This window comes from Fulmarus glacialis, unplaced genomic scaffold (assembly GCF_000690835.1).
Source record: "Fulmarus glacialis isolate BGI_N327 unplaced genomic scaffold, ASM69083v1 scaffold20696, whole genome shotgun sequence".
In the NCBI taxonomy this organism is placed as follows: domain Eukaryota; kingdom Metazoa; phylum Chordata; class Aves; order Procellariiformes; family Procellariidae; genus Fulmarus; species Fulmarus glacialis.
In genome coordinates this window covers 25-24093 of record NW_009220277.1, presented here as the reverse complement: position 1 = coordinate 24093, position 24069 = coordinate 25, and the positions used below count along the sequence as shown (strand labels likewise).

General features: G+C 37.6%; 1 protein-coding gene across 3 annotated transcripts in view; it reads right to left on the bottom strand.

Annotated features, from left to right (window-relative positions):
• The window catches only part of TRAF3 (TNF receptor-associated factor 3), a 29016-nt gene extending 11607 nt beyond the window's left edge, over positions 1-17409 (bottom strand). The window contains exons 1-7 of one of the 3 annotated variants that reach the window (XM_009580710.1): positions 17145-17409; positions 13510-13561; positions 11115-11219; positions 10033-10200; positions 5205-5285; positions 2438-2512; positions 540-632 (exon numbers count right to left, since the gene is read on the bottom strand). In XM_009580710.1, coding sequence (XP_009579005.1) covers positions 540-632; positions 2438-2512; positions 5205-5285; positions 10033-10200; positions 11115-11219; positions 13510-13561; positions 17145-17386 — 816 coding nt within the window. In that variant the 5' untranslated portion in view covers positions 17387-17409. The remainder of the gene's footprint in view (positions 1-539; positions 633-2437; positions 2513-5204; positions 5286-10032; positions 10201-11114; positions 11220-13509; positions 13562-17144) is intronic. The other 2 variants (XM_009580711.1, XM_009580712.1) reach the window with 2 other exon arrangements.
• Between the last annotated feature and the right edge of the window lie 6660 nt (positions 17410-24069).

Below are 24069 nucleotides of genomic sequence, written 5' to 3'. Positions count from 1 at the left end.
ACTGCAACATGAACTTCATTCTGGTCTAGCACTAAAGCACAAATCATAATGCCCATGAGTTACAATATGTTTCATTTAATTAACCTTTGCAGGTCATTAAGTTTGGAGAGCAAGAACAAAAATAAATAAAATAAATAACTGGTTTATTCCATGGTATTTCTAATAATGTATCTCTGGAAAAATACTGAGGTAGCAAAAATACAGCTCACAGTGCTGCCACAGCTTTCTGAACCCTTCCTTTTGCAAGAAGGCAGCTCAGAAAGTAAATTGAATACTGGACTGTTAATCTATGTGAAGAAAGTGTTTTAATTAAATTAGCAATGAGGAAAATTGTATATGGAGTTGCGAAGCCAAGTTTCTCACAGCATTTTATTATAACAAAGGTACCAGATATGCTAAGTGGCTTGATTGCTTTTGGAGCCTACTAGTGCTTTAGCTGTACTTTTGAACAGCTGTTAAATAGAAAAAAAACGCTTCTTCCAGTACTTTTATATGATTTAAAGAAATCAATGAAAATTAGAAGTGAGTAGAAGATATACCTTATTTTCTAGAGCATTGCTCCACTCTTTCAATAAGTTAACATGCTGCACTGCTGAGCTGGCTTCATGTGCTTTAATTTGTTGGTTTGTTCCCTGTGACAACAAAGAATTTATACATTTTAGCCAATTCCACTTCTTTTAAACCTACAAAGAAAGAGTATATCAAGACATCGAACCAACATTACATATTTTGGTTCACGGATGCATGTTGCAGAACTGTAGAGAGAAGGGAAATCTACTTGGGAATTCACAATAGTCAGGAATACATTTAATATAGCAAGTGTTTTATACAACTGCCATATATCTCCATCCAGTGTATTTGATACGTCAGAGACAATAAAGATGAATAAGATTTACAAAATGAATTGTATTTTAGAGTCTTCTGTGTAGCTTTACACTAAATAAAGCACAATAAAACTCTTGAGTCATACAAAACCTAAAATGTCCAATTCCCCAAACCGTAATTTAAAACTTCTGTTGTATTTCATGAACAGCTTCATAAGCCCTAAGTTCTCCCTCAGTTGAGTATTAAAGACAAATATTTAAGATAAATTTATCATCACTGGAAACTGCCAGCTTTATAAACTACTTTGAGAGATATTACAATGCCTAGTTTGTCATCCTAAGATGTTACCGTGATTGCTCTATGATATACAGATATGCTGCCTCTGCACAACCTATAAATGCTGTTACAAATAACCACTATATAAAAAGTTTACAGAACACACATAGATCATATACAGAGTACATAAGATGCAGACCATATTACTTACTTTGTATTGTGTTGCATTACACCTACCTTAGTAAGTGTTTTGCAATGCAGAGTATATTAGCTTTGATGGTAGATATGCTGCAAAGCTACTGAAAAAGTTTCAATGATCCTCAAGGTATGTACTCTATATAAAATACTAAAAATATATATGTGGATATATGTACATATATGCACACATATACATACATAAAATGAATGGCAATACATACGACATAACAGTGGGCAGGGTTACAGCATTGATCAGTTCTACCACTAAGAGCATTACTGTTAACACTTAAAATGATGAATGCTCGTTATTTAAGAACCTGGAAATACCTGCAGGAAGTAGTTTATTGAGAAGTGTTGCTGCTTACAGTTCTTGTCTCTTTAAGTTATCATGGACTAACAAATGAATCACACTATCTGATAAACTCCATTTTTTCCTGTCAGTGGTTTCTGAAATTTCCTGACTAATCTCTTCATTATATAAGCATCCAAATTCCCCAAGACATATGGTAAGGGAAGCAGAATATTGGAAGAGACTGGAATAATACTACTGAAATTAAACTCTGAGGTTTGGCTTTTTTTTGTTTTTTAAAATATTGCAGGGATTGCCAGGATTAAAATCTAAAACTTTTTTTTTAAAATAAATTTCATGCTATGCTTTGATTATACACCTATGTGCACACAGACATACGAATGCACATAAAAATACATGTTTTAAGTGTGCTAACCTATGTTTAGCCTTAATATTTTTATTAAGACACACAAATGAGAGAAAATATAAACATACTTAGCTCAAGAAAGTAAATACTTTCATAGAAACAACTGAAGCTACTAGTCTATTTTCTGAAGAACAAAAGTGACTTTCCTCTTATTCTAAGTTTAAAAGTTCTTCAAATGTATCATCTGCCTATTTCAACAAGATGTACCTAATAACTGAACTCCCAAACCATTGCAGGAATGTGTGGGCTTTTTATATTGTTTATTTTTAAAATGCAAAACCAAACATCTGCTGCATTATCACTTGGTGCAACTGGATGACTTTCTTAACCGAGACTAGAGAAGTCCAGAACTTTCACGTCAAAGAGTTAGGTTCTATTTGCAGACTTTCATCAATTGGGAAGTATAATTGTTATATACTGACCTGAAAAGTGCAGCCATAACGCTTAAAACTACAGGTACTTGGGGCATTAATACATTCTGACAAATGTGCATTCAACTGCAATAGGAAAAAAATGTGAGTTTTGGCAAAAGACGTTTGCATGATAATGCTCAAAACATAAAGGGCACAGGTTATCAGGTTTGCATTGTTTGTGTGCTGTTTGCAGAACATACAATACATGTGTGTATATTTTCTCCAGTCTGACCTAAAGTGCAAATACTATATATACACATATGTAAACCACACGCACATGCCAATACAGTATACAGTGTGATACATTTAATATACAGTGAAACTTCTACTGAAGACTATTTCAATAGGCAACCCAATTAAAAAAAGGCAAACAAAACCAACACACTCTACAATTATTTATATGACTTCATTTGACTTTAGTGAACTACTAATCTTTTCTCAACAAGTGATTTTTTTATTGGTGTTCTGAGCAAGTCTTAAGATCAGTTTCACTGTAATAAAGTACATTTTTTCTAATCCTAATTTCATGAGGAACCAATTTTTTCAAAACATAACATGCAATTCTCCATGCCTAAATTTAACAGTTAAATTACACAAAAAAGACTAACAAGTACTGCATGAAACAGACAAAGAGTTTTAGAATAGGTACAGTTAAGTAACTTTAAAAAAATGCAGTACACAGGTTAAAACTGATTAGTAAAATGCCTGCATTTTTCACAGATTGAGATTTACTCCAATATCTTGGATTATTATGAGCACAGACCACTTTTCATTTAAAAATAAACCAATTCACAGAAGCATATACATATATACAGACAGCAGCCATTGCAGCACAGAGGGCAGCAGCTGGATGCAAACTGCCTAAAAGTTGCAGCAAAGAGCCATTTTTGGAAGGGATAGTGCAACCAACACTCTCTCTTCAAAAGCAGGATCTGCAGTTTGTATTTCCCACAAAGCAGACGGGAGCTAGAGTCTAGCTCCTCAGCTGGCATCATTCTTTTGGGTTTCAAAATCTCATTTGAAATTCCCACACCATAAGCCCCACATGACTCAGCTCATCCACCTCCATGGAAAGAAGTGGTGAACCAATTCTGCTTTGAACATGTAGCTCTGGAACAGACAGGAGAGTCTTTAAAATCTGATACCAAGATGCAATCGGTCTCTCATCTCTGATATATACCTATTATGTTCTAAACACTATCTGTAGAAATTCACAGTATAGTTTCAAAAGACACGTGGTTCAGAAAAAAAAGACCAAATAAGAGACATGTGGTATTACAAGCTTTACAAGAATGCCACATTTTCAACTAGAAGTCTGCCAAAGAGTTATGAATTAAACATGAAAAATTGCCTTTCATTCTTAAAATAAGATATTCACTTGTTATACACTACAGAATTTTCTCAAACTGTTAGGCAGGCATTTTCCCATTTTCTACATTAGAGTCATTGTCCCTAACCATGCAGCTAACTAATATATACATTTTCACAGTATCAGAAAAAAATTAAGTAACATACAGCAACAGATGATGCAGGGCAAGATGACCATTTAAAGTTCTGATTCTACCAATGGTTTCAGAACCCAGTTCTAACTATATGTGTGATGACCCAGGCTTTAAAGGGTCAATTCTTATTAGCACTCAGACATACCTCTTCTCAAAGCAACTGCTGAAGTCAAGATTTGAGAATATGCCTAAGTGCTCCAGAACGAGGATCTAAACTTGGAAGCAAGCACTGATAGAATTGGCTCAGTATACATATTTTCTCTTTTCTTAGCAGCTCAATTTCTGTTAATAGGTACAGTATCTATCGTATATTTTATATTTCATTATCCTGGGAGAAAAGACTGCCCCTGTGTTTGGCAGGTGCCTTACGTGCCCTTGTGCACTATGACATGATTAATAATTAACAAGTGTAACTGAAATATAGTAAGAATCCAACTCAGGAAGTAAGTATCAATGAAAAGAGAAAACCTTATCCTCACATCAGAAACTTAACTTTCCTTAAATGAGGCTTACAGAGTGCTGAAGACTTAAGTAAGCTCTTCCCCATCCTTGGTAAGTAAGTTCTATCTTTAGGCAAAAATAACACACATCAACTTTGACAGATGCTACTTATATCCGTTTATGTACAAGAACATGGATCTGTTCAAACATGATTTTTTTTTAATCTCATCTATATATTATTGCAAGCTTCTACACATTAAGAGATTTTTTTATCTATTGTTGCATCTGTTGGAATATTCAACTCATATTACCCTGTATCTTACACTAATTCTCTAAGTGTCAGTTATTATTTTTTCCCAAATTTAACAGATTTAATCATAATTTAAGTTCTTCCATGGAATGACTGTACACATTTATATGATTTTTCTAGTCTTTACTAACTCTTGTCAATGTGCACTAAATTTTAATTCTCTCTTTTTATTTTAATATAAGCTATCTACCCCAAGATGCTGCTCTACTGTGCTCAACAAATGCTTCAAATGGGGGAAGGGCCGGGAGAAAGCTAGTAAAAATGAAAGCAGGAAAGACATGCGCTAATCTTGGGCAAGCCAAGTGTAATAATAACACAAAACTAAGAAATTATTTCTTTTTAAATAGTTTTTCAAGAAATCATTAAAAATATTTGAGTGTTATCACACTTAACTGTGTGGTAGAAAAAGCTTTTCTTTAGATCTCACATTTTAATAAGGAAATGGCTTCTGGCAAAATTCTTGCGAGATCTTACTAAAAAAATTACTTAATTTTTCAGCACAACACTAGGTATGACTTCTTACCTCGCTCCTCATGAGTGTTTTAACACTACATTTATGAGGACATGAAACCATGACACACGGGCAGTCTGTATCTTCATGTTTCTACAGAGGAAAAAGCAAACAAACCACAAATCAACTCTTACTCTGAAATTAAAGAGAGGTCTTACCTGCAAAGAAAAGCATCCTACAATAATTAAAAAAACACACAAGATTTTTTTCAATGTTTATCCCAATTGTGCAGAGTTACAGAACTGCAATTGCTCAAACATCAGTTTATGCTTTCAATAGATGTGTTGATACTCTGCAGCAAAAATAAGGGTTTTCTTGTGTTTTCCCACGCAGAGTAAATCTATTTGCTTCCCATTTTATTGTTTTTACTTAGAGCAATGAAACAACAATAAAAGTCAAGTTTTCTTCCCCAAGAATTACTCACAAAAATGGGCATCTTTAAGAGCGAGCAGAACTACTGCGAATGTCCTTTTTAGCAAGGGTGCATGGAAAAGCTCTTCAAAAGTGTACATTGCCCACTCTCAGAGAATCTCTCTTTCCTATGTACGGCTATTCCCCTCCCAATTATTTTCTAATTTTGATTCCCAAACACCTGATACTAAGTCTTACTGTTATACACCCAAAGTTCAAAGAGATGTTGAAATTTCATCATGATGCTGGGCAGGCATTTTGATCTGAACCTAGATGATGACAGATACTTCACTATAGCTGTCAAACCACATCACCATAGGGAGGGAAGAAAATCAGGCCCAAGCTAATTGAATTTACATTTCTTTTCAGTTTTTCTCAACAGAATGAAAAATCATAGAATCATAGAATCATTAAGGTTGGAAAAGACCTCTAAGATCATCAAGTCCAACCATTAACCCAATACCACCATGCCCACTAAACCAGATCGGGGAAAAAAAATTTCGTTTCATGTCAAGTGACTTGTCCCATTCAACTTGAAACAAACTGTTTCATTTCTGGTACTTAAAGCAAAGGAAACAAAGGTCTAGATTTATAAGCATGTTAGAAAAGGAAGAACAAATAGCATGCCCAGTAATGATGTCTATTTTTTGAAACAACACGAAGACGTAAAGGAGACCCAAGCTCTGAGAGTGAAAGGCCTTGGTTCAGAACTCCATCATAAATCTGCAAATATTTGAAAATGTATACCTCCTCACTTTTAAAAACAGATCATTAGGTATGCTGTTCTGAAACAAGTCTATCCTGCCACCCTTCTTAGTCGCACTAGTTCATTTGGTGTAGCACATGTAGACAGTCACAGCAACAGAAAGCAAGGAAGCCTAAGTTGCTCCTTAGCCAGAGAGCTGGGACAGCCTCCCAAAATGTGGGGGTGAGGAGCTAGCTTCAGTCCCTCCCCACCAGGACATGGATACCCAACCAGGAGCAATGCTAACAGACTGACAACATCTCTCCCCAGAATAACCCCTGTCAGGGTGACTGTGATACTCTTCTAATAAGCAATGGCTCATAGGGCCATTTCTGCTCAGACTCAAGAACTGGACGTGGGCCCCCCCACATTCTGAACACATCTGTAATCGGGTTGAAGAGAGACATCACACACTACCACGTAGCTTTGGGACCCTATTGCCCTACAAACTTCTTTAATGGTTTATCAACTACAAAACTAGAAAAATAATACTCCCTCCTAACATTCATTTCCTAATTTTAACTCACTCTCTTCTCCAACCTACCCAATCTAGCAAAGGCTATGACACTGACTCTCAGTTCATGATAAAAAGGCAACATGCGACTTCTTCTCAGCCCTTTCTCCAGTTCTCCTCCTCACTCCACATCCCAGGGCCCACCCACTGAAACCAAGGGGAGCCTTTCCAATGACTTCAGGATGTACCACCCTAATCCCATTCCAGCGGCAGAATCCTCTTCCTACCGACCAGCTAAATTCACACAGTCAAGCACACAAAACCAAAAGCCAAATGCAGCATAAAACATGGGTGACACCACATGCAGGGCACCTGCCACAGACGAGGGGAAGGCAGGGTATTAATATGGCTCCCCAGAGAAGCCAGTGCCACACTGGGAACATGTCTGGTTCCACAGCAGTGACAAGGGAGCAAGATGACAGTGTCTTGTGTCTTCCCCAGTGGCTGTCCCAGTCAGCTCAGCAGTGTTTCAGACTACTGAGTAGAGTCCAGATTGCCTTAGTAGGGTCTGTTTGGGACAGCCTTTTTGTGGCCAGGGTGGTAGTACAGAGCCTAGACACTAAGTAATGCTGTCCTTCCACATCTGTATCATATTACTACTGCCCAAGTATCAGTTTTATAGGAGATGCACTTCCAAGTAGTTTTGTGGATTATCCACAGAAAAACGTAGTAATTCAGAAGCATTTCAGGCTACTAATTTCTGTTTTAACAATGCACCATCTTTATCTGCCAGGAGTTACAGGATGTAAAAGGTAGCTTTGTGACAAAAAACCCCCAACTTTTTAGATGGTTTAAACAAAAGAAATGAAATTAAGAAGTTAACTCACCCAGTGACAGTGCAGGCAAGACAAATCTAAAAAAATGTGTACTAACATTGTTAACTAAAGACTCTGCCTCCAACAACGGGGATTTCCTACCCCACAGGTCATGGGATTCTATGAAGACATGAACCATACATACTCCGGTAAAATTATTTTTGTTTCCATTTGCATACCTTTTTTCTCGGTATGCTCCCTCTATCTCCATTTTCAGTTCAAGTCACTTAGGCTTGCTTCAGTCATTACTACATTAGAGAAAATTTTAGGCTACAGAAGCTAGAAATGAACTCAAGTTCTGGGTGACAAAACTCAAATGAGAAGTCAAAAGGAGCCTTTCATTCAGCCAACATACAGTCTCATTAAGCTTCCAACTCTTCTAACTCTGTACCAAAGTACAATGAGGTAACACTTTATGAGACCACAACAAATAAAACCATCTGCATTTCTATAATCACTTAACTTCTAAAAATCTAGGCAAAAAAATTTTAAAATTTGCAGCCAATTACTAATCTTCTAATTGTGGAGCTTTCTGCACCCTTAAAGCAGCATGGAAGCAAAACTGTCCTTCTTCTATGTACTGAAACATATAAGCCAATGATAACATGAGAACATGTAACATTCCTTGGAAATGTTCTGATTTACAAATACAGATTTGTTTAGAATTTTTAAGGGCAGGTGAATAGTGGTACCAACTTTAATACAATCAAAATAGTGACAACTCAACATAAAACTACATTTTAACAAACCTCTTTGGCTCTCTGGATAAGCCAATTCTATTACCTCTTAAAGCAACTCAGAATTCCACCATTTAAGATTTTGGAGAACAATTACTTTATTTACAAACACTCTTTTCTGTACTTTAGAGTAATATGCCATTCTTGTTTCCAACATGTATGTCTAAAATAGGTTTCGCTGTGAATTAAAAATCTGATAGACTAAAACTTGTCTCAGCTCTGAGTATCTTGAAAGCTACCACTAGTTCAAAGATTTCATAAATGTCAAATCCATCAACATCTAATAAAAGAGAGAGCTCTTAAACAGAGTTGTATGTTCCTCAAAATGTAAGGATGATTTCAGACTCTCAAAAATTTAACTACATTGCTCCTATAAAAAGAAACTGCCTACAAGGAACCTGTATGTTGCTTAAATATGGAAATCCAGCTTGTACAATGAGACATATTTAATACTCACTGATTTTGTCTGTTAAGACACTACACATTTTTTAATGTCACTCTTGCCTCACATCAATTCCCAGCCTAATGCAAATTCTGTGAGAACAGCATCCATAATCTAACTAAATACAGTTTCACCTCTGTATCAGAATGTGCAAGAATAAACACAGTGTAAACTTCATTTTCTCTGTGTAATTTCACATCTCAGCCACCTTATACTAGGTAATGCACAATTATTTAAGTACCAGCCCCTGCAAGGATACACTCAAATAATTGAAAGCCAGATCTAAATCAGAACTTCGTGAGATTCTACCTCTTCCTTTTTGTAACAACATCTCTGAGCAAAGAATGGTTCTCATCATTGAGAACTTCATTTTCATTTGTGTTCTTGTGTATTGTTTGTGAGGTGAAGTCTCACATCACTCTTACTATACTAAGAAGTTCCAAAATCAGAGACTGTCAAACTATGGAAACTATGTAAACAGAATTTAAAAAAAAAATGTTAAAATTACAGCAAGAGAGATTCAGCATAATATAGTTCAATATGAAATAATGCAAACACAGTGTGTATAAAGTAAGTATGACTTTCTCAACCATTGCTCTATACTTCTAACTCACAATATGCTGCTTATCAGACAACTTGCTCGTATGCTAAGAACAGCAGTAACTCTGCCTGGGCCTGTCATGTACTATTGCTGGTTATACCAAGACACAATTTTTTTTTACATTGTTTCCTCTTTTCCTCTCATAACAGATCACACAGTACCCAAGAAGGATTATATAGAAAGATGCTGGTTTTCCAGTCAATTGCTATGCTTATGTTTTTCCTGCACAACATTTAATTGTTATGATGGTAGTTGCATTTATTGTATCAATTTAAGCAAAATAAAAAAGCATAGCAAAAATTACTTTAGTGTCAATATTATGCAGTGGGTCTGAATTTTTTTTAAATGCAGTATCTGAACATCAGAAAAAAGAAAATGTTTCCCAGTCAGTGCAGTAGCTGGTGTTTTTGCAGCAAAAAAATGTGTTTTGAAAGTCAGCCTATTTTCTTTCTTGACTTACTAATTCTGGCTGAGAGGCCAAGGCTCTACTGGAAGCTACACAGATGCACAAGAAGAGTTATTATTCCACATTAATGTATGGAATCTTGTTCTATATACACAAGAAAATACTGCACCTGCAACATTATCATTGGGACTTGGCTTTTACAGTATTTACAGGTTGTCTCCCGGTATTTACAGGTCTTCTCTACATGGTCTGGCAAATCTTTTCTCAGTATTTTTTCTTTGCAATCAGCACGAGGACACGAGAGTTCTTCAAACTGACAATCAGTTTTCAAATGCATCTGAAAGATAAAAAAAACCCCACACTAGTCAAGGCAACTAAGTTCTGTGCATGTCTTCTATCCTTTGAGACATCCCACATTAAATAACTCAGAACCAAAGTAAGCAAAGTTATTTTGTGCACTGTATTGTACAAGAGCAAACACTAACAACTCTACTCAGGAATACATTTCTGACTTTACACTCCATTTATCTAGACAGCAGATTTCGCTGTATTATAGATGTATGCGAGCTACTTTTATACTAAAAGCATTCTACCACAGTCCAAAATTCCACACAGGCTATTTAAACAAAAGGTAAGCATTTCTTTTCAAGGTATATTATTCCACATAAACAGAGATGCTGCTTTAAGTTGTTTAAGTACCTGAGCTTGCTCATTCAAAGCAAGTTTAAGTACCTACACATCTCACTGCAGACTGCTGTGTAGCCATCCCTTTCGACTGTTAAATTACTGGATTACTGCTATGTTATGCCTTCATGAAACAAAGCTGCAAGTTATTTTGTACAAGTCTGGAGAAGCCAAAGGTTTAACTCCACGCATAAACCACCACTTACATGAAAGGATTAAGACTGGTAAATAAAAATAAAAACACGGCAAAAAGGAACTCAAATTTCTCACATTTGTAAAGTACACATTAAGATTTTTCCCAATTTTAGTTCTCCTCCAGTTCTCATTCGCTTCATGCACTTACATTTCTGAGCTTTAGTGTCACACAATCACACGATTTTTTACTACAATTCCTTATAGCGCATCGAAAAGCTGAGTTTCAAAACAGTTTAACTCTATTCCGACATTTATAAATCAGATTAAGCACTAGTGCGAGCAAGTCAAGAAATGGACTGGGGTTTTAATTCGCAAGATTTCTTCTCATTCTTCAACTCAAAAGGAAGCTTATGACTATGTTAGATTACTTACCAGTAATTGACCCAAAGATAGTTGTTCTTTACAGCCCTTGTTTTCATTTCTACAGTATATTTGAAGGGCAAGTAGTTCTCTCCTGCAACAATTATCTTTAAATACCTGAAAAATCAAAAATCACTTCATTTTAGCAATTTAAAACCACTCAAGAATATGCAAGTTCAAATAAAGTAGAAGCCATGCAATTTGGCTACAGCAGTGTCATTTAATTCCACCTTTATGTGCCAGAAAATCCTACCGTTCAATTTTTCTTGAATGTGCACACCACTGAGATTCCTCCACTATGAAGTAGCCCAGTGAAAGAGAGTATTTGGACAGATGCTGTACTACTGTTTCACTTTTACTATAAATACAACAATGTGAAAGGTACAACAAAGGACTAATTTTTTTGCTATCTGCGTGCCAATAATAGGCCTGCATAAGCTAGAACTCTCTACATTGTTTGGGAAGCTGATGTATTAGGCACAATACCATAAGAGGAAAAAGAGCCAAAGCACAGTGGTTCAGAGAGGAAGAATTTCATGGCAGGCAGTCCCACAATGACTAGACTGGTTAGCTGGAACACCTACTTGCACTTCAGTGGTAACAGATAATTAAAGATATTTTCTAAGGTCTTAGACCGGAGGAAGTTTATCATTTCATAGATAAGCAGGCTTTAACCATCTCTCCATTTTAATGCTTATAAGCCTTTCCAGCATTTTTTGTCTCTAACAGAACTGCAAGAAGTTAGAAATAGAGAGCTCGGGATTTGGATTTTTCACCTTTTATGGGTGATATCCCATAAAAGATAAAGAGACAACATAACTGCACTCTCAAGAAGCCCCATTGCTAAGGGCAGGAACTGGGAATGTGGATTGAAGACTATTACTACTATTTTGAAGTCCAAAACAAAGGGATAAAAACTTCTAGTTATTTTGCAATTGCTTTCATGACCATTAAGAAATACCAAAGAACCAAGCCCAATCTATGACTACTTCTCTGATAAATGGAGTTCTGTGATACTGTGTACACTGCAGGTCGGTTCTGCATACTAACATTTAACAACAACAACAAAGAATTATGATCAGATCTGTCCACAGTGACTATGAATCTATCCCCAGTATCAGTGAAGAAGGAAATGCTGCATTCTCATCCGATCTCATCTGACACAGGTCACTGATTTCCGTTTACTTTTCAGATGCGTATGTGAAAGTTTAATGAATCAACAAATCTCATCTGAATAATCAATTTGCCAGTACTGTAGTATTTTTTCCAAAGTAATTCACAGGGTTACTAGGTACAGTTTTGCTGACTGAAGTTAAGGTAAGAAGATAATTTTTAAACAGTTTTTCCAAGACTGTCTAAAAGCTCTTCAGTGATTTTGGACATCAGCATTCTATGGGAAGAGAGAAGTTTCCAGTTTCATGAAAATCACTGACTTGTACAGTTAGTCTAACATATATTTAATATACACTGTCCTTCTTGTCCTCCTGTTTTAGAGATATTTGAAGTTTCATAACATACGTGCATATTTATGTATACTGGGAGCTAGAAAGTCAGAGTTAAAACGACAAATACAGTAGGCGTCATGATTATTGGTCTGAGCTCCTGGAGAGCCCATCCATGTCAAAACTGAATTACGCTGAGCACTGTTCAGAGAACTATTTTGAGTTAAAACAAGGAAAGATTAATGCGCCCACTAACCTTTTCTTGAAAATGGTTACTATTACAAGTATTCATTTAGGCAGAAAAGACTATTAACACAAAGAATTTCCTAATCACTTTAGAAAAATCAAATGTAAAAACTGCATAAACCATGTACTACGACAAAAAGAATTTTCTCTATCCTCAACCTTTCAAAGGCAACACAAAGTTTTGCTGTGTAAAACAGTGAAGAGGATTTCAGTGAAATAACTTATCCATATAAGAAGAATCTGATTCTATTACAGTTACTGTAACTCCACACTGTTCTGGTTCCAGTGTGGTTCACAGAACAACACACTGTAAAAACAGATTGGTGAATCAGTAGACACTGGTCTGGAGCCAAATCAGGAGTAAGGTTTGCCTAGATCTGTCACATCTCTGCATCTACAGGAGATGCAATATTTCTTATCATCCTCCTGGTTGACGGGAGGACAACTGCAATGTGTTACTGCAGCTCCCAACTATGAAAACAAGATGTGACACCTGGCTGGACCATTAGGGAAGAAGCTGACATGTTGTTTTCTATCATGTGGTTAACAGTAAAAATGAGCTGTCTTCCTACATAAAATGCACGGTTTAGGTTTTATGACAAAACTATCTTCCTCAGGTAGCTTATTAGGCTTGTGAAATAATTACCACAAAGCAATTACACATCTTATGTACGCCACACAATTCAATACTCTTGAATAAGGAACAATTTTAACAGTACCTTATCTTTTACTATGCTTTCTTGACACGCTGTACATTTTGGACTAGAAGAACTGGAGAGAAAAGAAAACAGAAAAACTGTTTTAACTCATCTAAATTTTTGTAGTACAAAACTTTCCGTTTAGGAGGCACTTAGTTATGATTATTCAATATATTTTAAAATCATCAAAAGTGGTTATAGTTCATTATAATGAGATAACATGATGTTATTTCAAAAAAATTGAACACTGAGTTTTCAGTGGACAGTATCTGGCATTCCGAAGGAAGTAAGAGTACCACAACGCCTCCAGCTGACTGTGCAGTTGTTTTCTTTAAGGCGGCAAAATTCATTCCCTATTTTACAGTCTGCGTCTGACCTCCAACTTTCATCACTTCTCAATCTATCTGTGCAAACGGGCAAAATACTGTCTCTTCAATTATCCAGTCCTTTTTCAAACAACACCTAATTAAACTTTACTTTCTCTGACAGTCAATTATACATCCTTTTAGGGTAAAAGAGTATTTATGTCCATCTCCTTCAAGTCTGTTCTGGTTTTAGCAACTGCTACAGATCCTTGCTCCCTCCTATATCTGAACTATTGCCCTGTAGCTGTTTTGGTAATCTAATTACCAAACTTGTGATCTCTTAGACAACAGGTTGGTTGAGGAACAGAGCAGTCTGTGACTAGAAACTGAACTGGAGTATAGGAAACCTGGGTTCCTACAGCTGTTTCTGGCTCTGACCTGTTAGATGTCGTAGTGTAAATCCCTTCATTCCTTTTTAGCTCCTTTTCCCCATGTAAAATGGGGATAGTCATACTGCTCTCCCTTGTAAAGCACCAAGATCTATGGATGAAAAGAACTAGGTAAAAGCTAGGTAAATTTTTTCGTACAGCAACTCATTGACAGGCTACGTAAGTTGCAGCTGCTAGCAGCAGTGCAAATCAATGTAAAAGGCTGAATAAGTTCAATTATGTTATATAATCAGTATGGTTATTTCAAATTATCTCTGGCTTCTGCTCTTGAACTGACCATTCTGTGTCTCATCATATTTCTGAGCATCTTAACTACCCTGCAGCTTCAATATCTGTAATATTTTTCTTAAGTTAAAAAAAAAAAAAGGGGGAAACTAATCTACTTAAGGGCATACAGGGTTTACTACAATGTCATGCTTTCCTCGCTCTTACTGAATTCACTCAAGCATCCCACTTGCTCTTTTAAACTACTGCTGCATATTGAGCAGACATCTTTACTGCATTATCTACACTGACTCCCAATTCTTTGTCCTCAAATAACCCTGGAACAGAAGCTGCTAGCATATAATCAGTGTGTGTGTGCAGCAGCATACCAACACTGAATGAAAAATTTTTGTGCCAAATACAGAAACAACGTAAACTTATTTTGCTTCCAGTTTTATGGCACACTTTTTATTTCTCAAAAAAAGGAGCTGTAAATTTAATTTTAATAAAGGATTTATCTGCAACAAGCACTTAAAGATAGTGAAGTAACTCGAATGAAAGAGTAGTGTGGTAGATGGTCGTACCCATGTGTCCTTTTCAATAACAGACTGGTTGAAAAGTCAGGAAGGCAAAATTACACATATTCTAGCTGCACTGTAATAAGCACATGTGCACATCTCACAGCAGGGAAAGAAAATTGCCCAGATTACAGCAATGCCAGAATTGTTACTGCTTAGATTGTTAAGGATCTGCTCTATCCATTTGCACACATCCAAGCATGGCAGGTGTTTGCTTTTCTTCAGTCACTATTATTAACCATGTAACAGTCTTCCAAAAACATATATTCAGAAAGAAGTAACTGCATTTCTTAAACACAAACTACACCTCACCTGAAAATGTGTATTGAAAAAAAAGTTGGTGGGGTTTTCTTGTTGTTGTTTTAAATTTGGCATGCTGTAGCACAAAACCTACAGGAGTGGATTAGTGAGCTATGGACCCTTGTATTTGCCCAGTACAGAGGTTACTCTTTATCATGAAACAGAATAATGTAATATCATCCAATCTCTTTTGCCATGCTGCATGTAGTCTTGATTTGTATCTACCTGAGATTACAGTATTTCCAAGTGAAATATAAACTAATACCTAGAGTCAGGATGGTCACAAAAAGTAAACAGGAGATCACCAAGACCTTTCAAAGTCAGTCCAGTGCCCCTGTACTTGGCACTGGTGAGGCTGCACCTCGAATACTGTGTTCAGTTTTGGGCCCCTCACTACAAGAAGGGCATTAAGGTGCTGGAGCGTGTCCAGAGAAGGGCAACGAAGCTGGTGAAGGGTCTAGAGAACAAGTCTTATGAGGAGCAGCTGAGGGAACTGGGGCTGTTTAGCCTGGAGAAGAGGAGGCCGAGGGGAGGCCTCATCGTGCTCTGTAACTACCTGAAAGGAGGTTGTAGCGAGGTGGGGGTTGGTCTCTGCTGCCAAGTAACTAGCGATAGGACGAGAGGAAATGGCCTCAAGTTGCGCCAAGGGAGGTTTAGATTGGACATTAGGAAAAATTCCTTTACTGAAAGAGTGGTCAAGCCTTGGAACAGGCTGCCCAGGGAAGTGGTTGAGTCACCATCCCTGGAAGTATTTAAAAGATGTGTAGAGGTGGCACTTATGGTTTAGTGGGCATGGTGGTATGGGGTTGACGGTTGGACTCGATGATCTTAAGAGGTCTTTTCCAACCTTAATGATTCTATGATTCTGTGATTCAAATCCTCTGGTAGTAGTCCAGTGTGCAACATCCAGTGAGCTCAATCTCTTCTGTACCTCTGCTTTCCCAGTAGTAAATGGAAGTATTGACTGCTTATTTACCCCAGGAGATTAAAGCTTGCAGAATGGTCTCCAAACATTAGACGAAGTTTTGAAATCACACTGCTGAATACAATCAGTAGCAATGCATCAAAGTTGAGAGGCAAAGAAATATACTTCTACTGATGCACAGATATTTCTTAAAAGCTAGATACTCCTTGAATGATGTCACTTTTATTCTTACCTAGACTGGAAAAGATTGCATCTCTCAGCATTCATTTTGTGTCTGTAACATTCACTCGCCCACTTTGCACTCTGGCCCAAACATCTCAGTAATAGAGAAGCCAGCGTTCCTGACCCTCGTGGAATCCACAAAACATACAAGTCCCAGGACATACAGGTAGGATGGTTACAGGGAAAGGAAGCTCCACAAGCAGTTACGTTCACTCAAGGATGCCACCACTCAACTGTAACACTGGGTCCAGAGCTAGGTTAGGTACCATCACTAAGGATCCTCTGCAGGCTCACTTCCTCGCACAGCCACAATTTACTAAGTGTATTCTACACCAAACTAGCCACGTTAGCAGTCTTGTGAAATAGCTACTTAGTCTAGGCTCCACAGGCAATTAAATTCTTACCTAACACATCACTACATGGGATTAAACCACTTTAACAACCGTTTCAACAATATTGATGGAAAGCTTAGTTGTCCTATCCCAACCCAGAGTAGAACACAAATGTTTGCACCAGCATATGGATAACAATCAAGCAAGGAACAAGCAGAAGGCTGCTTCAAGCCAGGGCATTCGCTTCATGTATTCCTAAAACCACAACAGTGTTCACACTATTTTCAGCAGTTCACAAGATTTAAAGGTATCAACATGTTCTATCACAACAAAAAACATACCTTAGCAAGGCATTCATGCAGGTCTCACAGAATCTGTGTCCACATTCAGTCTGTTTAGGATTGCATAAGATGAGGTGACATTTTTCACATTTATACTTATCTTCCACAGCATTCACAAATTTCTCTTTGTAGCCACCTTGCTCTGGAACATAAATCGATGCTGAAGGACTGCGATCAGGATTGGCCCTTTGTTGTACCATTTCTACAGATAAAGGGGGTTCTGTCTTCTTACTGGTGTCCATGCTCTAAGATAGTTTCTGTGAGGCAAAAATGAGAAAACTGAGAAATGAAGACCTCTTTTTGCATTTAAATCAAACAAATACAGCATCTCTGAGAGACTACATAAGAACAGAAAGCACTAAGAACAGATGCGTGTCCACACATCATGTGAACATAATACATACATAACTGCCTAAGTATATTAAGCATAACAAATCTGTAAAATATTCTACATTTTTCAAAGGCTCTAGAAGGTCAAGAATTAAAACCTATTCCTGAAAGCAAAGTGTTAGTTAGTTAATTATGGGCATCAGTCTAGGAACAAATAAGACCAGAGCTTGCATTCTTCCGTATCTTTCTCTCTCTCTCTCCGAAAAATGTCCTTAATATTGAAGTTGTATCATTAGAGGCAGCAGCAAGGGACGTGGTGGAGAAGGTGCACTGGTACAGTACCATGCATGATGCTACTGGAAAATGCACACAACCACCAGTGTCCTATACAGGGTATCTGGAGTCTACGCAGCTCCACTACCAACTTTTCCTGTCTATCCCATGCAATAGCAAAGTGTAAAACATGCTGCTTTAAGTCTGTTTTAAAACAACACAACAGGTTGGTTTTTTTACTTATTGAACACTTTCCAACCTTTTTGTCGTACATCCCCACATGAAGAGAACAGGTGACAGAGGAGAAAGGCCTACATAACATGGACACTTGATTAATTCACTAGGACGAAGCACAACTGACAAGCATCTGAGAAAATAATTAATGCAGTTGAAGACTGAATTACAGTACCTATTATCTTGGACTATGATTCATCTACGTCAGCATGCAAAGCATCAGCAGAGCAACAGAGGAAGAATACCCCAGGTTAAATTTTAAAACCCGTTTTCAGTAATTTCCTTGTTTCTCTTGTAGTCAAACAAGCGTAAGTGGTCTTAAAAAACCTCAGCACATGAAGGAGAAAGCACAGTTGGAGGATGTAACACCTATTCACATAAGCAAAATGCCTGGCTATTTATAAGAGAAAGGCATACTTCAATTCTCCCTCCATGCAAACTGACACTTGAAATATAAACCTATTCCACTGCTCTACAGTTGCCTCAACTGCTACAGTTATAATTCAATTTTAAGAAGCAGAATGAAGAAATGAGGCCTAGTTCACTTCTCAATTATAAAAGTATGTTCGCTGATACCACAAAGGGAGTCAAATGCCTCACATGCCAAATATGCAAACTTTCTTGTATGCAGTTTTTGTGATCCCTTGCTAAGCCCAAAACAAGTACTTGTAATTAAACCTATTTTCTTGTAGATCATTTCTGCATCTATACTTTTGGTATAGAATTCTCCATGGAGACTAAACAGACAAGGAGATTTGTTTCATTTCTGATGCCAACTGTTATTTCTAGAAACAAAAGACAAAATCATTGCGACTCATCGCCGATACCATTTCATGTCTTTAACTACACCAGCTGAGCAAGGGTAGAGGTGTTAAGTGAAGAATCCCCACTTCATTGCCCCCTTGCCCCAGGGGAAAGCCTCTCTGTATCTCCATCAAACACAGAGAAAGCCCAAGGAAACCATCCTCATAACTCAGTACATAGATCCAATGATTGGGTCTTATTCAATAAGACAAAAAAACAAAAAAAAACCCAAACAAAAAACAAAAAAAACCACAACAAACAAACACACCCCAAAAAAACCCAAACACACCACCAAACAAAAAACCCACAACCAAACACCCCTCCCCCCCCCAAACAAACAAAACAGTTTCTATAGTAACTGAAAGGGAAATAAAAATTCTGGTCCATAATTTGAATTAATGTCTGGCTGTTCCTTGTCTACTCTTCAAAGACTGCAGAGTCTAATGCCTTGGCAGAACAGTATCTGAAAAAAAAGAAAAATCAGTGCTGAACTGAAAGCAACTTGCACTTCTCATCAATGAGGAAATTCAGATTATTTCAGACCAGGGAAGTAAGCAAAGCCTGAACTAGAGTTTCAGCAGCAAGCATAAAAAAAAAAAAAAAAAACAAAAAACACCACACCCAACAAACCAGATAATGATGGCACTGAAGAGGCAATTCAAAAGATTGTAACCAGCACACAAGAAATGAGATGTGATGCTGAGAACAAGAATCTGAGAGACAAGAAGGTTAAGAGAAGTGCCATGAGTGAGAAAGGAAAGCAGTTGACAAAAGTAGTCTAGCTTTAGAGATTGCTCAAGGCACGACTGCCATTGCTGAACATCCGTGCCTGGACAGGGGGGGAACCTAGTCATGAGCTTAGGACATGGCACTTTGTTGCAGTTGTAAGAAGAAAGGAGATTAGCAAGAGAGGAAGAAAAGTACAACTCCAGAAGCATCCAGACTGGTGAAACTTAGCTACCTATGGATTTGCTTCTTGTGCACGACTATGGGAAAAGCTTCATTTGGAGCTTGCAGTTTAGGAATCTGCAATGGTTTTCAGTTCTCCAATTTACAGTTTGTAGATAGATACTAATGCCTCTTTTCCCTCTGCAACTGCTTTTTTTGGTTTTTATCATATTCAAGATCGCTACCATTCTGTCAACTCAAAGTCAAAAGCCAACTTCAAGCATGTTGACTGGCAAGAACAATACAGGGAACGTGATTTTCCTTAAAATGCCAGAATAAAACAAGGCATAGCCTGATTCTGACCCACAGAAGAAATTCAGAAGAAGAGGCACTAAAAGAGATGCTGACAGGAAAACTGGTAAGTCAAGAGAGCACAAAGTTCCTGAACTTACAAGTCATACGACACAACTACTGAACGTCTGTTTCCCCATTAAGTTTCTTCCAAACAAAAAGAAGCTAAAGATGATTAGAGATGTGAAGTCTTCCAATAGCACGATTTCTTCACGGAAACTGAATAATTAGTCACAAGGAGGCAGGAAGGGGTGAGAAGGAGAATATTCAAGATTTAACTGAGAAAGAGTACCGAATGCCAAATGAGCAGCAGGTGAGAGTTTCATAGAGATACAAAACTGCTCAGGGGCTGGACTGTCAGCTGTCAAGAGAGATTTCATACCAAAATAAACTGCACAGGGCTCCACAGGACTCCACTTTTGGAACTGACATATTGGATATCTTGTCACAGAAAACAACCAGAGAGCACACTGATAAATAAAATTTACTATGCAATATGCCTAACAGTCAGATGTGTGTGCCTCAAGTTTTATACTTCTGTTTTATGAGGAAGTAGGTCAGACCAGAAAAGCTAAACAAGCGCAGCACCAGAGTAGCCAGCTTGTGAGAAATTCTTTTCCACAATACTCTGAACTGCCAGCATTTTCTTACGCAGCAAAACTAGGAAGCCATTCATGAAGTATTGCAATAAAATACAATAGAGAACTGAGCTTAAAAGAACACCAAAACCTCCTTATTACAACAAAAGAGCTGCATTTAACAAGGGGGTGGGGAGATGTGATGTCTATTAAACTGCACACAGAAATCTGTATGCACAGAGCTATGTCGTCGTGCATATGAGTTACATGCTCTTACACATGTATATGGGAGCAGTGGTGAACAAGTGCAGATAATACAAACATTTCAGCTGCCACCCTTTTGCAAACAGCTTTATATTATGGTTTATATACCACTACAGCGTGACATCTGCAATGTCTTCTTTTCCTTTTCAGGAACCTTTAACAGCAGGACTCAGATTATACCCCCATAATTATGTTTCAAACTGCCAACAAGAAGCAATTTTGAAGTCACACCTCAGTAAGATACTAAGCACTTGACAGCAGTGAAGATAACACACTTCCAGAAAGCAGGGAGAGGAATCTGGCTAAAACTTTCAAGATAGGCCAGTTCTGGTGGAGGCCTCCGATTCCTAAAGGCATGGCAAGCTGCCATCAAGTCAAAGACTCTGGTTCTTGTTCAGCAAGCTAAATCTTAACTCCTAATTCACCACTAGCTATTTCTTAAGCTCCAGTTTCTTATCCCTGGGAAAAATAATCACAATATGACTTTTAGATGTCTTTTAAGACTGTTAAATCTTGGACGATCACCTTTCAGGACAGATAAACACATGAAGAGGCACAGTCACCAAGGTCTGTTCTGTCCACTGTTGATTATATTCTTTCAGCCACCTCTCCTGCAGCCAGCATATGCTTCTGCAGAGTAACAGAAGCAGAGATTGTTCTGGTCATCAGATGGGTGACACTGCTTGCTCCAGTCTGTCATGTCTCACTGAGCTCCATTTTTGTTACTACTCTTGTTCAATACAAATGGTACTCAAGTATCTGAGGCTGGACTTCAGTTAGTATTTCAGGCTTTACATACTGTAATAAAGGTTAGAACAATTTGTTCTTTCTTAACTCATACTAACATTAATACAGAGGGTTAGAAACTGGAAGCAAAAGTGAGTTTACTGACAAAGATGTTCCACAAATTAGAAAGCATGGGATTTGCCAAACAAAAAGCATTTTGTTCTTTCCTTGTTTAAGCAAGGATGCTGTTCTCACCACAGAGTGGGCAAACATCCTAGAAATCTGCAACAGTCTTCTGTATTATACCACATATATTTTTTATTTGCTCTTTGGGAATAAAACCAATTTGCAACATAGAAATACAATAAAGCTGCTATAAAAATTCAAAATAAATTTTCATCTAAAAAAAAAAACCAAACCACCAAAACCAAAAAGAAAATTGTAACTCTTATGTAATCTAAAACACTCCCAAAAAAATTTATTGCAAAAAGGCCCACGGGATTTGGCACCTAACAAGCCCTGCATGAAGACAATTTCAATATATTGACAATACGAAGCAAATAAGCTTTTGCCAAAGTTTTAAAATTCAAAAAGGTCAAGAAGTTATTTCAAATACATGTTTTTGTTACACTACCAGAGAAGAGGATAACAGAAGACACAATCTGATTTGGTTACTACTTAGGACAGAAAAGCTTTTCGATCAAATTACAATTTGCACTGAGAACAGAAGTTACTCAAATGAATAGCACTGCATGCACAATATCTAAGTTAAGCTCTGAAAAAGAAACCTGAAGTTGTACAACGAGCTAAAGATCACAGCAGAAAAGTGACCAATGAGATGATTCAACCTTTCCTCTTCAAAAAACAGTTTGTATATTTTTATCTAAAAAGTGTAAAACCACACCAACTTCAGCATCTCATCCTAACTAGGTCATTTTTTTTGGTAGCGTGGGGTACGTTTTTTCAGTCTAGCTTTTAATGAGACACGGCTTGTGATTGTGCTGTCTCTCCTCCCAGCCTCTCAAAAACACTTAGGAACCAACTGGACAGATAGGTTTCATGAAAATGAGCAGCTACGTGGGGAACACAAAGAGAAACTTAATGTTGTGTCCCAGTGAGCAAGAGGCTGTAAAAGTGCAACCTCAGTCATCACCACCTCTGTGTGGTCTATCAGTTGGCCAGTCAGTACACAATTACATCCAAACCAGCCAAGACCACCTGCTCCCTCTTGTCCAGCCAAACTTCATGGTCTTAGTCTCCTCCAATATTATAATGGCAGGGGGTGGGCTGGAGGTGTCTCTTTTTTTTTTTTAATTGAGGAGGGAGGACTAGGGGTAAAAAAGGGATGTAGAGCACAGATTAGTAGGAAACCAGACTTCATCACTCTTCACAGAATTTTTTTCTGTACTTCATAGGATACCGTCAGAGAGCCAAATAATCAGATACCTGGAGTGGTATTTCCAGCTCTTCAGTCCTCCTAGCCCATGTGCTTTCTATCACCAAGAATTATTGCTTCAAGTTATCACACAGAAATCTTTATCTTAAAAATAAATTATTGAAACAATCGGAACTTTTCCTTTGTCTTATATTTCAGCATTTTATAGCTTCTAATAAATTCCTAGCACATACTTACTGAAAAGAACATACATCTTTCTTTCACCATCTTTTAGACAAGTCTTCTGACTCGGTTCTGCTTCTACTTCTGAGTGCAATTATAATATGCAACATATACTGTCATACCTTGATGACTGCTTAAAATAATAATGCAAGCTGAAAGCAGTACATCGGTGGCAATGTATTATCAATTTACTCAGTGCACACATGTCAAAAAAAATTAAAGCTAAGCAGGGAGACTGCCATGGGAATCTTGACTCTAGACCTCTTAACGCATGAGGGCGTCTTGCTGCAGAGGCCCGTTCTCACAACATCCAACCACCCCTCAGCTTAGCATTCTGGTAAAAGCCTCACCGTTGAGTCTGGACAGGGGCACAGAAGAACAACAGATAAATAAAATGCAAATACTCCCCAAAAATATCTAGGCAGTGACTGAAGCAGCACTGGAGTGGCAGGTTTGAAAGCAGAGGTCCATCCATCAATTTTGCCTCGTGTGGGGTCAGAAGTCTTAGCGTTTTCCCTCCTCGTTTGTACAGGGGAACTACTGATTTCTTTTTTTTTTCCTCCATGCACTTAGCATGCTTGAAGGACTACTGACTGTTTCTATACAGCCTATATAGGATCAACCAACCAGTGCTGAGGTATTTCCAGCATATGCTTTAAGTGGAAATTCTGAGGGGCATAGGGGAGGGCGGGGAAAGGTCGCTCATCACCAACGCTACATATAACTACACAGTGAAAAAGATGAGACCATTCCTTATCTTCTTTTATGCAAAACATCCAAATACTAAGTCTAATACCTACACAAATATAAAAGCAGCATTGATATTTAGAATTTATTTTTCCTTGTGTTAAAATTTTAC